Source organism: Gopherus flavomarginatus, chromosome 3 (genome assembly GCF_025201925.1).
Source record: "Gopherus flavomarginatus isolate rGopFla2 chromosome 3, rGopFla2.mat.asm, whole genome shotgun sequence".
NCBI classification, from domain to species: Eukaryota; Metazoa; Chordata; order Testudines; family Testudinidae; genus Gopherus; species Gopherus flavomarginatus.
Window position 1 is genome coordinate 277,261,735 of NC_066619.1, and position 15,192 is coordinate 277,276,926.

Genomic DNA, 15,192 nt, shown 5'->3' on the forward strand with positions numbered 1-15,192 from the left:
GTCATCAGGAGGAGGGAGAAAACTTGTTCACCTTAGCCTCTAATGATAGAAGAAGCAGCAATGGGCTTAAACTGCAGCAAGGGAGATTTAGGTTGGACATCAGGAAAAAGTTCCTAACTGTCAGGGTAGTTAAACACTGGAATAAATTGCCTAGGAAGGTTGTGGAATCTCTATCTCTGGAGATATTTAAGAGTAGGTTAGATAAATGTCTGTTAGGGATGGTCTAGACAGTATTTGGTCCTGCCATGAGGACAGGTGACTGGACTTGATGACCTCTCGAGGTCCCTTCCAGTCCTAGAGTCAATGAGTCTATGAGGTTTACACCAGTGAAGAATTTTCCTCCACAAGGAAAATCTCTGCTGAATATTTCTGCCCAGAATCCATCCATTTTGTAGCACCTGCATGGCACAAAGTGACTGGATTGCACCAGAGAATCTGGGTCTCCATCTCTTAACTTCTTTGATTCCATGAAGTTGCTTTGCCATTTACTGCAGCACACAGAGAAACACTAAAGGGCAGATTTTCAGCCAGGCTCCAGCCCAGCCTCTCTTTTTTATAGGGGCAACACCTTGAACTCATTTAGGCCTCATGTGTTAGCCACTGGACACCAAAAGTTGCAAATTAGGTTGATAGGTAGCTATCCAACTACGAATACATGCACTAGCAATGAATTTTATCCATAACAAGGGGAAAACTGGTGATAAAAATGTATACTTGTTTTGCCTGCAATTGTTTTAGCCCCATCAGGGTTTGAAATTCAAAACATCTCCCAAAAGACAGAAACACATGTACAATGTGACCAGTTATTAGGGATTAATTGGTAGGCCTGGGTCTCTCCCACTGAGTTCAGCAAGCCAGCATTCTAAGTGGATGGAAGAACGCACTAATGACTCAGCTGTAATTCTAGCTGCCTTTCTAATGTGACCATTACTTTAATTTAAGGGTTTATTTGTAGGAGGCTCCTTTGATCCCCATACCTGAGACAGAGAGGAAGTCGTCCACAGAAGTGATGTCATCAACTGCCTCAGTGAGAACTCTCACTTGTTTCTCCCACTGATCTTTAAAGACATCCATGTTGTCCTGAGCTACTTTGCTCTGGGGTCTGGCAGCCAACGTGAGTGCAGCATTTATTACCTATTATTTAGAATAAGTTGTTACAAGAAATGACAAAACTTTGCTCAAGGGAAAGAACAAATTGATTAAATACTATGTTAAAAGCACAGCTGTGCTCTGTGCTCATTTTGTTCATTAAGCAAGTCTCACAATACAAATGTATTTTTTCAGAGTTTTTGCAAGGCAGTCAACAATATAATGAAAAAGGCAAGGCTATAATCTTCATATGGGACATTTTTCTCTGTCAAATACCTTATGCTCTTTAATGCTTTAACAGTCCTTGAGTACTTTGCAGCAAGAATTTTGCCTACCTGTGGGCATAGACTATCAATCTGGGTTGCTGCCATACGGACTAACTTCACACCTTCTTCATTATTGGAGATAGAACAGGCCAGATTGGCAACCTGAAATGCAAATAGCAGATTGAGAATCAGGTTTTCAGGCAAATGGTACATTTTATATCTTTTTCAATATTATTACTGAACCTTGCTTAGAATGAGGGAATCATATTAGAAGCATCAAACTGCATCATTTATGCCACTGAGCAGAAACCCATGCAGATCGTTTCCTCTCTCGCAAACCAACCTGCAGCCATCTGCAGTATTAAGATATTTCAAAAAATTTTCCTTCACTGACAAGTGCTCTGCATCTCTCCGTAGTTTGTACATGACACTTCCTGTAAGACTTCTCAGGAGACTGTTAACATTTCAAAACAACTATTGAAATGTTTCTTTCTTTCTCCATGTTTGTTATGAATAACCGTGTTCAGGCTCTGTCATATCCTGATAGTCATGCCATACTGAAGAGATTCAGAGGTCCTATCAGGCACAGTTCTGCTTGGCTAACCACAGCCAACATTCTGATACCCATACTCACACACAGAAGTTCCCTACTGCTCGAGTACTCCTTTCAGTCTCAGATTCAGATGCCTTTACTCATATTGAGAAGGACCTTACTTCTCAAGTACTCCCATTTATTTCAATGGGGCTGCATGCAGTGTACGGCACCATTCAGCGAGGATCTCAGAATCTGAACTCATGGAATGTAACCGTTAAAAATGACATTAAGGAGGACATGATCTACAGATCTCATTTAGAGGTCTGTGTCCCTCCATATGCTGTGGAGCACTGTTCCAGGAAGCGGGGGCAGGTTTGAGCCATTATAATGCTGAGGGTGTTTGGAGCAGGAGTAGGCTGGGAAGAGTTATGGAAACATGTATGCAGACCTACCAGTTAAATCTTGCCCCTGACCAGGGCCGCTCGGGGGGGGGGGGGACAAGTGAGGCAATTTGCCTCAGGTGCCGGGCCTCACAGGGGCCCCCAAGAGAATGCTCCAGCCCCGCCCCACCTCTGCCTTCCCCCATCCCTCGGATCCTCAGCACGCCGCATACAGGAGCAGCCCTGGACAAAGCTAAAGCGGCGTGGCCCTAGCGGGGCCTGAGCTCCACCTCGCTCAGAGCCGTGCTGTAAGGGGGCGGGGCTGTGAGCTCCAGGGCCCCAATGGAGCCATGCCACTGCAGAGCTGTCCAGGGCCACTCCTGGATGTGGTGCGCTGAGGCTCTGGGAGAGCGGGAGGTGGGGGTAAGCAGAATGGCAGGGGGCCGGGGCTGGGGTGGGGGTTTGGATAAGGGGCAGGGAGTCCCGGGGACAGTCAGGGCACAGGGAAGGGGAAGAGGTTCTGGGGGGACAGGGAACAGGGGTTGGATCATGGGCATTCTGGGGGTCAGTCAGGACTCAGCAAGGGGGTCGGGGCAGTCAGGGGACAGGGAACAGGATGGGTTGGTGGGGGGTGCGGTCCCGGGGTGGTGGTTGGGGAGGGAGTCTCGGGGGGGGCGGTGAGGGGACAAGGAGCAGGATGGGTCAGGGATTCTGAGGGGGGCAGTCGGGGGGCAGGAAGTGGGTGGGGGTCAGATAGGGGTCAGGGCCAGGCTGTTTGGGGAGGCACAGCCTTCCCTACCCTAAAACTCATTCAGCAGTTTGAGGCTTGCAAACAGCCATTTAACACAAAGAGTCAAGCTGTTATCTTTTCCATGGGGGAGGGATCACATGAGAAGAGCAATATTTTATACCACCTACATCCTTCCCAAACCTACCAAGGGAGACCCCCCGCCCCTGCATTCCCCGAGGCTCCAGAGGGGTTAAGTCAGTGGTTCTCAAACTTTTGTACTGGTGACTCCTTTCACATAGCAAATCTCTGAGTGTGCCCCCCTCTTATAAATTAAAAATACTTTTAATATATTTAACACTATTATAAATGCTGGAGGCAAAGCAAGGCTTGAAGTGGAGGCTGACAGCTCATTACCCCCAGTAATAACCTTGTGTCCCCCTGAGGGGTCCCAACCCCCATTTGAGAACCTCAGGTTAATTTAATTTTAGCACCCTGTGTCCATTCACATGCATGTGCTATTTTGATCATTTCAGTTTTCATAACATAGGCTCATCCCATATTCTGGAACAAGATCAAATGCTCAGTTCGTGGAGTATGAACATAAGCTATACTAAAGACAAACCCATAGTAACCGTCTCCAGTTTGGGATGGACCCGATGGAGCCAGTCTCTAGGAAACAGATACATTCATAAAGGTTAAGTCCATTAATGGCTATTAGCCAGGATGGGTAAGGAATGGTGTCCCCAGCCTCTGTTTGTCAGAGAGTGGAGATGGATGGCAGGAGAGAGATCACTTGATTATTACCTGTTAGGTTCACTCCCTCTGGGGCACTTGGCATTGGCCACTGTCAGTAGACAGGATACTGGGCTGGATGGACCTTTGATCTGACCCAGTATGGTCATTCTTATGTTCTAAGTTAAATGAACCCAAAGTTATGGAGATAGATGTGGGTCAAGGAAGCCAGCAGAGTATAAGAAACCTGGAAAAAGCTCTGACTGGATGGGCTCAGGCATTTGGTCACAAGTTGAGGTGGTTCAAAAGTTTTGGATTTTTTTTTTTAAGCAGAATTTTTTTTATTGTTTCTTTAAAAAAACACAGCAAGCAGCAAATATTTGGCCACACACTTCTGAAACCCCAAACCATGTTCAGGCTTTGGCAGACTAATTTCAGCTTTTCAATTAAAAAAATCACAACAAATTTTGAAGGAAAGCAGACATTGTCCATGATTTTTTTCTGCTTTTTAAAATCCCCTAGTTTTCGATCCAAAAAAAGTTTTGATGGAAAATATGTGTCCAACCCTTTTAATGAGCTTTAGTGCCTTTTAGCACTAGCTGATGCAGAGAACCAGTGATACTTTGTAAAGGTTGAAAAGAAGTTTTCTCAAAACTGGCTTTGTGCCGAGATGCGGATGGTTTTTAAATGTTTATTTTTCCCAGGGCTTCCCCGGGAGGGGGAGGGGCAAGTGGGGCAATTTGCCGTGGGCCCCGCAGGGGCCCCCATGAGAATAAAGTATTGCAACTTTTTTTTATGGAAGGGGACCCTGAAATTGCTTTGCCCCAGGCCCCCTGAATCCTCTGAGTGGCCCTGCCCTTAACGACAAAGCGCTGGAGCGCTATAGCCTGGATGTGAAAGGAGGAATCAAGTCTCCTAACTGCTACAGAACATCCATGCAAAAAATCCATTTTCAAAGGCTTTGTGTCACAGAGGGGAGTTTGGTCTAACTTGTTAAAATAGCAATTCATGCTAGAGTACAGAAAACTAAACAATGTTGCACATGTGGTGTTTAGAAATATGAGTAATTTATTTTTTTAAGAACAGTACAGGACTTTTTTTTTTAATTTCACCAGGAAGTATGGCTCTGAATTCTAAGCTACATCAAAACACATATACATTTTAAAAGATGCTGTCTTGGTATTATTCATTGTGCCTGAAGGCAGAACTATCAGTTGGAAATGACGAATGAATTAGTTCAAATACCCCACTCTTTCCAATTCTCCTTTAGTCTCCTCTTGTGGTTTTAATCTGTTCCTGTCTCCAGTGCACATCACCATATTTAGCCTCGATCCATCTGTTCTCCACAGAACCCATTTCATTTCACAGTTATTTAGAATGTGGTTTGCATGTATCACTACGTCAAAATCCATGGAAGGAAACCACTCTAGGCTTCAAAGAGTCTTCTAGGCACTTCCCAGGCAAGATTTTATTATAACATGGTGATTCTTATTGTCATTCCACGGTGAGACAAATGAGTTAGTCTGTTTATTAACACCCTTACAGCATTCATATCAGAAATGTTCTCCTAAGCTGACTACTCCAACTAATTTGTTGTTTTCTGTTGTCACATCTTTTTGCATACATCTAGCAGTACCCTTTAATCTTCATCAGAGATAAAAACTATACCAGATAGTAACTGGAATGCAGTAGCATGTGTGGAAAGTTAGGTGAGTCGATAAAATGTATAAAAGAATTACAGACTTAAATACCAGCAAACAATGTTACATTCAGCACAAACCAGGGTCCTCATATTATAAAATAAGTCATCTTTTAGATTTTCTTTTCTTTTTACGATGATCAAGATGAAAGAATTGTCCTGAGGCCAAAAATGTACTATATTATATCTTACTTTCTCTCAGGTATGAGCGATATGGGATTGAAAGTCACTTTAATAGGACCATAATAGGTCTCTTGAAATGGCAATAAAACTATCAAGCTGGCATGATCTCTCCAATTCTACTGGGAACAGACTCTTCTCATTGCATTGACATTGAAATAAAATTTGCTTCTTCTTTCTCTGTATTAATCTCTCTCTTGGATCTATCTGGTGAGGATAATATTTGGAAACTACTTTGTAAGGGTCTGTATCGAGTCATCCTGAGACAATTGTTTAATCTTTTTTGTAAAATCGAACATACATAATATGGGGAACAGAATGTAGTGTCTTTTTAAAGATCAATACGTACTATAAAGAATCCAAGAGTAATCAATGGCCATATTCAATATGCATTGTAATATGCATGATACCTATCCATATCCATCTATATCCAAAATGCAAATTTGTTGATGTATATCAACTATAATCTCTGTCTTTTCCATGAGTTGTTTTAAGTTTTGTACAAATATTGTGCCACATCCATTGATTACAATCAAGTGAAACCAATTTAAAGCAGTTAAGAATCTGCCCAACTGACTCAAATACTGTGCACAGCAGCAAATAAATCTTACACCAGAGGTTACATTTTAGTACAAATTAGAATTTAAGACCAACTCATCACAAGGGAAATTGTGCCTGTAAAGCACAGTGTGAGACAGACATCACACTATTTGACAGGACTTGTGAAAAAAAATACATTTTTAATGCTGTTAAGTGTGGCTTCAAGAACAAGAACACATTTTAGCTCACTCAACCCCTCAATCGTGCAAATTTTCTCTCATGTTTATTGACTATGATTAATTTGGATCATATTATTAAAATAAGAGAAGAGAGTTCTTCAGAGGTACAGGGAAACCTTGTTTTTGGTGTTCACATTTCATAACAACAATACGTATTGTGAAGAAACCTCATTGGATGATAAGTTATTTACCATTAATAGGAATTCTCTTAATAGCGCCACATGCACAGATCAACAGCCTTGGATCTAGACTGCTTTGAAATGACAATGAAATGGATTGAGCATCTTGACACAATCATGGCACCTTGTCAAAACTCTGCAATACACAGCAGTGCCATTTCAAACATGCATACTGAATAATATACAGATATTTGGGTAGCATGGCAACCTGTCCAAAGTTCCTTACCTGCAGGGCCCAAGTTGGAAGGTACAACCTTCTGCAATGAATATTATATTCTAAGGATGTGAAATAACAGAGTACAATGCCAAACAGTCTATAGACTGGGAAATACCAGAAAAGTGAGGACAGAGTAAGAAGCAATGGTCTCAAGTTGCAGTGGGGAGGGGAGGTCTAGGTTGGCTATTAGGAAACACTATTTCTCTAGGAGGGTGGTGAAGCCCTGGAATGGGCTACCTAGGGAGGTGGTGGAATCTCCATCCTTAGAGGAACTGGCTTGACAAAGCCATCTTTTAAGAACTGGCTTGACAAAGCCTTGGCTGGGATGATTTAATTGGTGTTGGTCCAGCCTTGAGCAGGAGATTGGATTAGATGACCTCCTGAGGTCTCTTCCAACCCTAATATTCTATGATTCTGTGATCTGGAATATAATCCTAGCCCCAGTGAAGTCAATGGCAAAACTCCCATTGACTAGAATGGGATCCAGATTTCACCTCTGGAATTTGGCTCTCATTGCAAAATCTTCAGAATGCGTAGAGATGAGAGGGGACTGGTGGTGAGGTGTTCTCTAGGAGAGGCTCTTGGCTTTGCAATCGACTTTCTCCTATGGTCTGCCCGATGCCAGATTTGGTGACTTCTAAACCACACTGCAGATACCATCTTTCCCTTTGGGCAGCTGGGGAGGAGGTGGTTTGGCAAGTACCAGGATTGTTGATGTTGTCGGGGTTTTTTTTAAATGTCTGGGCAGTCTACTAAGTTTAGAGAACACATGGAGTTCACTGACTGCCTAAAAATGTTCTCATTTTTTAATTAAGTTGTTGTGAAGTCTCTAGCATACTTAAATAAATGAATAGATAACTAAACAAATCATCAAACTGTGAAACATCTTTTGATACGTATGTGGAGCTAAACTAATATTAATCAGCTGCTTAAATAACCATTAAGGTCCAGAACCTCAGCCCCACTGATCTCCCTTTGGACCATCAGAATGATTCAATGAGACCTTAGTTGTCAGCAGTCATCAAACCGATGTAGCCAGCTATACCAAGTCCCTCTTTCGCCTGAAAAGACTCCCTCCAGCAGTCCTTACCACCAGCCTACTTGCCACTGGGTCATCCCCAGCATCAGGAGAAATGAACAGATGGTGTAAGAAGCACCTTTACCTCCCTTCCCCACTAGCTGGACTAAGCCCTGGAGGCCCACTCCTTGAAATTCTTATATACGTATCTTTAATCATGTAACTCACTCCATTGTCTTCAGTTAAAAGACATGCGGGATCAGTCCTGGGGGGAAAAAATATTTTTTCTGTGATTTAGACACTGGAATATTCCTGCAATAAGTAAAAATATGGTGCAATTGGAAAACAGTATTTTATTTTTAAAATTAAATAAATAAAATATTTATTTAAATTTATGTTTATCTTTATTACTGTACACAGGATTACATTGTAGTTCTAGAATGTAGTAAAGATAATAAGGCCCTTTTACATTTACATAATCTTTCAGGTCTCTTTGCACTGCTAGAACGTTAATGAGAATCAGGCTCAGGTATCTTTCTTCTGTATTGCTGAGCTGCACCCTTTCCACTTCCCACAGTTTGAACTGAACCCTTGGAGATTTTATTACAAGTAATCGTGATGATCAAAATGTATTTTCCTCTGTATTAATCTTAAATTCAGAGATTTAGCAGGGCTGCTCTGGATTTACTGGAAGTAGTTCAAAGAAACACAAATTAATTGCTCGGAGCGAAAATTCAGATGAAGGTTCCCCTATATGTTACAACAAAGCAGGGATAAAAATATAAATACTACAGGGTATTGTTTAGTAATTTGCATAATCTTTCCCTCCTCCTCTCCCGCCCCCCCTAACAGCAGGGATTGGGTGAAAGCAGCACACTGCAGAAGGACTTAGATGTGGGCTCTCAGTGACTATGCAACAGCTCAAAGAGAATAGAAAAATACATGTTTAAATGTGATTTTGCAACTACTGTTTGAGGCTCCCTTACCTATATTATATAATTGACATTGGTTTTGTTAAGGATTGTGGAAAAGAAAATTGGCAGTGAGCTATTTCCTTTCTGTGAGTAACAGAAGAATGAGCATAAGTAGGGGGGGAAAATAGCACAGGGAGACAGTTTTACTTTGTGTAGTGACCCATCCATTCCCAGTCTTTATTCAAGCCCCATGCTATTTTTCCCCTACTGTTACTCACACCTTCTTATCAACTGTTAGAAATGGGCCATCCTGATTATTACTACAAAAGTTTTTTTTTCTCCTGCTGATAATAGCCCACCTTAATTGATTACACTTGTTACAGTTGGTATGGCAACACTCATTTTTTCATGTTCTCTGTGTGTATATATATATCTTCCTACTGTATTTTCCACTGCAGGCATCCAATGAAATGGGTTTTAGCCCACAAAAGCCTATGCCCAAATAAATTTGTTAGTCTCTAAGATGCCACAAGGACTCCTCGTTCTTTTTGCTAATACAGACTAACACGGCTGCTACTCCGAGAAGAATGTTAAAATACTTTAGTTGCCATTTTCTGTGTCAAGAAGTGAAAAAGCTCATCTACCTCTGGGCATGTCTACCTTGCCCCACAGTTACTACTCAGGTGTGAATAGTAGTGTGCACCAAAGTGCTGCACGTAACTTCCTCATGTGGATGCTGCAGGTGCAAAATTAAAGGTTCCTAGTTAGTACTAATGGAATTCTGTTTGAGGAGGATCACATTAGTGTGAACTAGAAATCTTTAAGTTTGTGTCTCCAGTGTCCACATGAGGGAGGTTCAGCACAGACCTTTGCTGTACACTGCTATTCACCCCCCCACTTCCACAGTCCGAACTGCAGGGCAGTGTAGACATGCCCTTAGGTATGTATCTGTCCCCCTTTAGTTCAGTGTCCAAACACTTCACTATCTGTGGAAGTACTAATCTTCACAATACCTCAGGAGGTAGGAAGGTAAGAGTAAGAAAATTACACAGAAAGAATAGGAGATTTGCCTAAAGTTACAAAGGGAGCCTGCGGGGGAGCAGGTCTTTCAAGTCCTAGACTAATGTCTGAACCCCCAACCCATTCTTTTTTAATCACTCATATTCGGTATTATGAACAGACTTCCATGGGCTCAATATGGGACTTATTCTTGTCCATACACAAATAAGTGCTAAAAACCACAGTATCACAGACTACATATAGCAGCAGTTTCTCCTTCGCAGAACACAGTTCAACTGCCGGTACCGATTCCTACTGTTAGAAAGCTCCTGGGAGCGACTCTCTTTCTTGATACCTGGTCCTGCAGAACAGGGGAAAAGATACACTGAATGCTCTCTACAGTTCTAGGTACTTCTGTATGTGGAGGAGATCAACAAGATGGAGAGAATCTATAGATAGTAACACAGATTAAAATGGCTCTAGAGAGCCTCCTGTGCGCGAAAAGAATAAAATAGCTCAGATTTCAGTCCTAGGATGAGATGCAGGTAGGCTGATGCGTGAGGACTGTAATTCACTTCAATAGGACTCCTGATAAAGACTGGAGTGCACCATCTTGCAGCTTATTGCAGGACTGCGGTTTTGATATGTACAACATTAGCTAAAATATGGTTGGAGTAGGTGTTAAAATTACTGCTAAGAACTCAAAGGGTGTCAGGGCTAGTATTTAAGGTTCAAATTAGCAGCCGTGTTCATGTTCACAGAAGCAGACAAACTAGTCAATATTGTTTGTTTGCCATTACCCAAATACAAGTGATCAATCTGTCCCAGTGACTTTAATGGGAAAGTAATCACTAGTTTGCATTCATGAACAAACTAATGCTCTGGTCCAAAGCTGAATCACTCAGCATCAGTCTACACAACTCGTATTTAAAAACCTCACTGGCCTAAAACGATGTGATAAAGCCTGAACTAATGGTTTCCAAACAGACTCTCATTAGGCATATGTGGTTTTGGAATAACAATAGGAAAGCACTGTCCCCAAATAACAAAATAAATAGACATATTTAATGTTCTTTTTATTCATCTGGGAACCTGCACTGCTCTTTTCCTACCTGTGTGAGCTAGCATCACCCAGGCAACTCAGTGTTGGTTTTGCAATTCAGATTTCTTTTTCGAGCATAAAAAAAAATTCAGCCTAATTACATTGCTTTTTAACATTACTAATTATCATTTTTTTTGTTTTGCAGTAATACCTAGAGGCCTCGGTCAGACATCTGGGCACCACTGCACTATGTACTATGTCAAAATATAACAAAAAAGACAATCACTACTCTAAAGAGCTTGCAGTCTAATTAACAGTGCTAGACAGGTAAATTTATTGTCATAGGTATAGTAACATCTGAACACTACAGTGATTTTTCTGTGCAATGGAATCTTCATCCAGAATCTTCTTTTTGCAACATAATGAGACTTATAGCATATTCCACTGGCTGAAAATTAGTGAGGAACAATCAGGAATAGGTCTGGAGTATAGAAGTTTAATTTAGATAATGGATTGGGTGTGACAGAATACATCCCTGTATTCACACCCTGCACACTATTGTAATTCTCTTTGTACAAAGTATGCCTGGTAAAGTGTCATTTAAAAACTCATAATTTGCTGGTCAGTATTGTCCTGGTAAAATGTGTGTGGCAACAGTGTATGTGAAGTTATAAGATTCCTCTCTATGGTGCTATTAACACAAGTTCCACACCACACAGCCCTGCCCAAATGGAAGCTGGCAAACAAGTCTGTCCTAAGAAAAGGAACGTGTGTTCTACTTAATTTGCACTTAAGAAGTGAACAGAGCCATCAAGCAGGGAGGGAAACAAAGGAAGCTAAAACAAGTGAGAAAAACCAGCAGGGAACATCCTTCCACATACACTCTTTGGACTTGTCTGCACTGACAATTTACAGCGCTGCAACCTTCTCGCTCAGGGGTGTGGAAAAAACACCCTCCTGAGCGCAGCAAGTTTCAGTACTTTAAAGCACCAGCACTGGTATCTATGCCTCTTGTGGAGAAGGACTCTGCTGTGACTACACAAGACATGCTAAAGCTCTGCCATGGCAGCGCTTTAGCATTGCCAGTGTAGACTAGCCCTTTGTCTACTAGTGCTCATCTGGAAATGTTTTGCAAAACGGGGACTGAAACTATAAAAAGGAGGGACAAACACCCCATGGCACCTCTTTCTCTCCCAGCCCATTGCATTCATTGCTTCTGAATGGACAAAGGAAGCAGTCATTAGAATCTGGAAGAAAGGTCATGACCCACAGAGTTTGCACAGTATGGCTGCTGAAAGCATGTGGTGAGAAACTTTGCTTGAATCTGATATAGTTTGTTAAGTCAGTAACCATTAGTAACCACTTTATCTTTATTTTTCTTGTAACCATTTCTGACTTTTATGCCTCATTACTTGTACTCACAATCTCTCTCTCTGCAGTTAATAAACTTGGTTTTCTGTTTTATCTAATCCAGTGTGTTTAAACTGAAGTGTGTGAATAACTATTTTAGATAATAAATTGGCATGTTATTTCCTTAAAGGAATAACAGACTTAAAATATCTTTATTGTCTAGGAGAAGTACAGTACAAGACATACATTTCTGGTGGGAATTTGGGACCGGGGGTGTATTGGGATCAGCCTGTGGCATAACCAAGGCTGATGAGAGCCAGAGTGTAACCCAAGTGTAGTTATCAGACTGCAGATACACACAGACACTCAGGGTGTGGCTTGCATGGTGGAAGGCTGTTTTTTGAGCATCCCAGGTAGAAGCTACTTCAGCAAAGCATTGGAAGGCACCCAAGGTTGCAGGGCAGGGATGACAGAGCCCCACACTGGTCTGGACTGTACCCTGGTCAGAGGGGGTAAGTCCAACTAGCTAAAGAACAATTCTGAGAGTCAGGGGATCTGTAGTCCCAGCTTTAGCACTGAGTTATTGCACAATCTTGAGCCAGTCCATTATCTTATTCAATTCACCACTCACTACTCTGGAACAATTCAGTCTGAAGTCAAATAAGAGGTTATCATGGGGTTAACAAACCCCATGTAGGCTATAGGCAGAAGAGAAAAAGAGAGCCTTCCAGCCCCACAGGCAACCAGGCTGACCATGTCCCAGCACAGCTACCAATCATGGAGTAAGTACCCACAGCTGGAACTAATACGGAAAACAAGCTCAGCTATAAAGGAAGGAGAACAGAAAGAGAGAGTAGAGGTAGAAGGGCCCGTGATGACAGAAAAGCAATAGTGCCATGCCAGGCTGCCTCCAGTGAACTGACAGGGAGCAAAAGGAAGACTGCATAAGGGCTGATAGAGTTGGTGGTGAAGCTTGAAGCAGTATAAATGAGATCAGAATCTGTCCCACTTGCTTGCAACATTTTGGTACTTGCACGTATGGTCATGACTAGAAGCTAGAAATGCAAGAGGGTTTCAAAATAAAACACTGAAAAATCCCTACATTTTAGTATTTTCAAAACTGCATTTTCACTGGTGAAATTTCTTTCTCCATAAACAATTTCCAGGTGAAAGCAGTGACTTGGATACAGCTATGGCTACACTTGCAGCTGTACAGCGCTGGGAGTTAAACCTGTCTGCTACAGCTGAGTAGGGAAAGCGCTGCAGTGTGTCCACACTGACAGCTACCAGCGCACTGTCATGGCCACATTTGCAGCATCTGCAGCAGCATTGGGAGCGGTGCATTATGGGCAGCTTCCGAGCCTTCAAGTGGCTGCAACATGCTTTTCAAAAGGGGTGGTGTGGGGTGGAGTGTGACAGGGAGCGTGAGGGAGAGAGAGTGTGGATTTTTGGAGCCAACACTGTGTCAGCAGCTGCCTTGCAAGTTCCGACCCCTTCCCCCACCCCTCTCTCACTCACTGAAAGCAAACAACAGCTGTTTTTTTCCTCACAGACCAGATAAGCAGCCGCTGCTGAAACGGACCCCCCCTCCCTCCTGCCCACCATACTGCTTCTCTCCTCAAGCACCCTCCCTCCCCCTCTCTTCAAGCAAACACTAGCTGTGGGCATTCCAAAAGGAGCCCCCCTACCTCTGCTCATTCACAGCAAACAGTGACTGTGTGTGTTTTTTTGATAAGCAGTCCGGGAAACCAGAGTTCACAACAAAATAAAGAGAGACATCACAACAAAACAAAGAGCAGGACCTTAACTTAAAAGGATTAAGGGAAGCTTCCGGAGGTCGGTCACAGAGTACTAAGATTATTCCCTGTTTACATTGGTGCCTTTATTTCTCTCGAGGAGGTGGAGTACAAGCAGCGCTGTAGCAACAGAGATACAGCGCTGTATATGCCTTGCCAGTGTGGACGGGAAGTGAGTTACAGCACTATAAAGACACCAACAGCACTGTAACTCTCAAGTGTAGCCAAGGACTCTGATACTAGTGAAATGGGTGTATGTGTTACTGCTCATGGAAATATGGAGTTGTTTTCCACAGCACATGTTATAAGCCAAAATCGTGGAAGTTCTGTACCTACTGTGGCAAGGCACCTTCTCAGTCTCCACTGCTTTTAGCCCTGGTAAGACAGGCTCAGGTAATGCAGTCCCCCTTGGGACACAGGGGAAGTTTGCTCCCTGTATCTCCACCAGTCCTGGTTGCATACATGAGTGAGCAAGAGTTTATAGAAACTTCTTTGTGAAAGATTGGCTCTGCTAAGATAGAATGTGACTCCTAATGAGAGGCCTTTTTAAAAAAATGCACAGATCTGGAAACAAAAGTACATATTCAAAGCTGCTTAGAATTCAGTGACATAAAATAGTCTCTGTGGAATCTAATTCCCTTTGCAGAAAACTTCTGCAGTTGGGCAGAACACTAGGAATTACATATGATCCCCTCTCCTGCAGGAATACTATGGATCTGGGGAACTTAACTGCAGTAAAATTAGGTGACAGTCAGAAATGTTTGGCAAACTCTAATCAGCATGATTAGAGAATAAAGTTCCACTGAGGTTATTGGATAGTTACCATTATAGACTAGCAAGTGGCAATTCTCATACAAAAATTATTCCTCATTTGAACAACCAACAGACATGTATACTGGAAATTAGTTACTTATTTTAGAGTAGCACATACTAATATTCAATATAATCTCCTGCATGTACAACTCTCCTGATGCTGAAATCAAGAACGTATTTATTAATTGCCTGTTAAAACTTCAGGAGAGATTATAATGTCACATTAATAAGGCGTAACATTTTAAGAGTGAGGGAAATTAACCAGTGGAACAATTTACCAAGGGTCATGGTGGATTTTCCATCACTGACAATTTTGAAATCAAGACTGGATGTTTATCTAAAAGATATGTTCTAGGAACTATTTTGGGGAAGTTCTATGGATTATGTTATATAGGAGGTCAGACTAGATGCACTTGGAATCTATGAATCAGGAATGCAAGCACATACACATAGATTTTATTTTATATATAAATC

General features: G+C 42.1%; 1 protein-coding gene across 3 annotated transcripts in view; it reads right to left on the reverse strand.

Moving 5' to 3' along the window:
• The window catches only part of CTNNA2 (catenin alpha 2), an 828,797-nt gene that overhangs the window by 91,569 nt on the left and 722,036 nt on the right, over window positions 1–15,192 (reverse strand). For all 3 annotated transcript variants that reach the window (XM_050943344.1, XM_050943345.1, XM_050943346.1), the window contains 2 exons: window positions 1,425–1,517; window positions 978–1,134 (listed from right to left, as the gene is read on the reverse strand). In XM_050943344.1, the coding sequence (XP_050799301.1) occupies window positions 978–1,134; window positions 1,425–1,517 (250 nt within the window). The remainder of the gene's footprint in view (window positions 1–977; window positions 1,135–1,424; window positions 1,518–15,192) is intronic.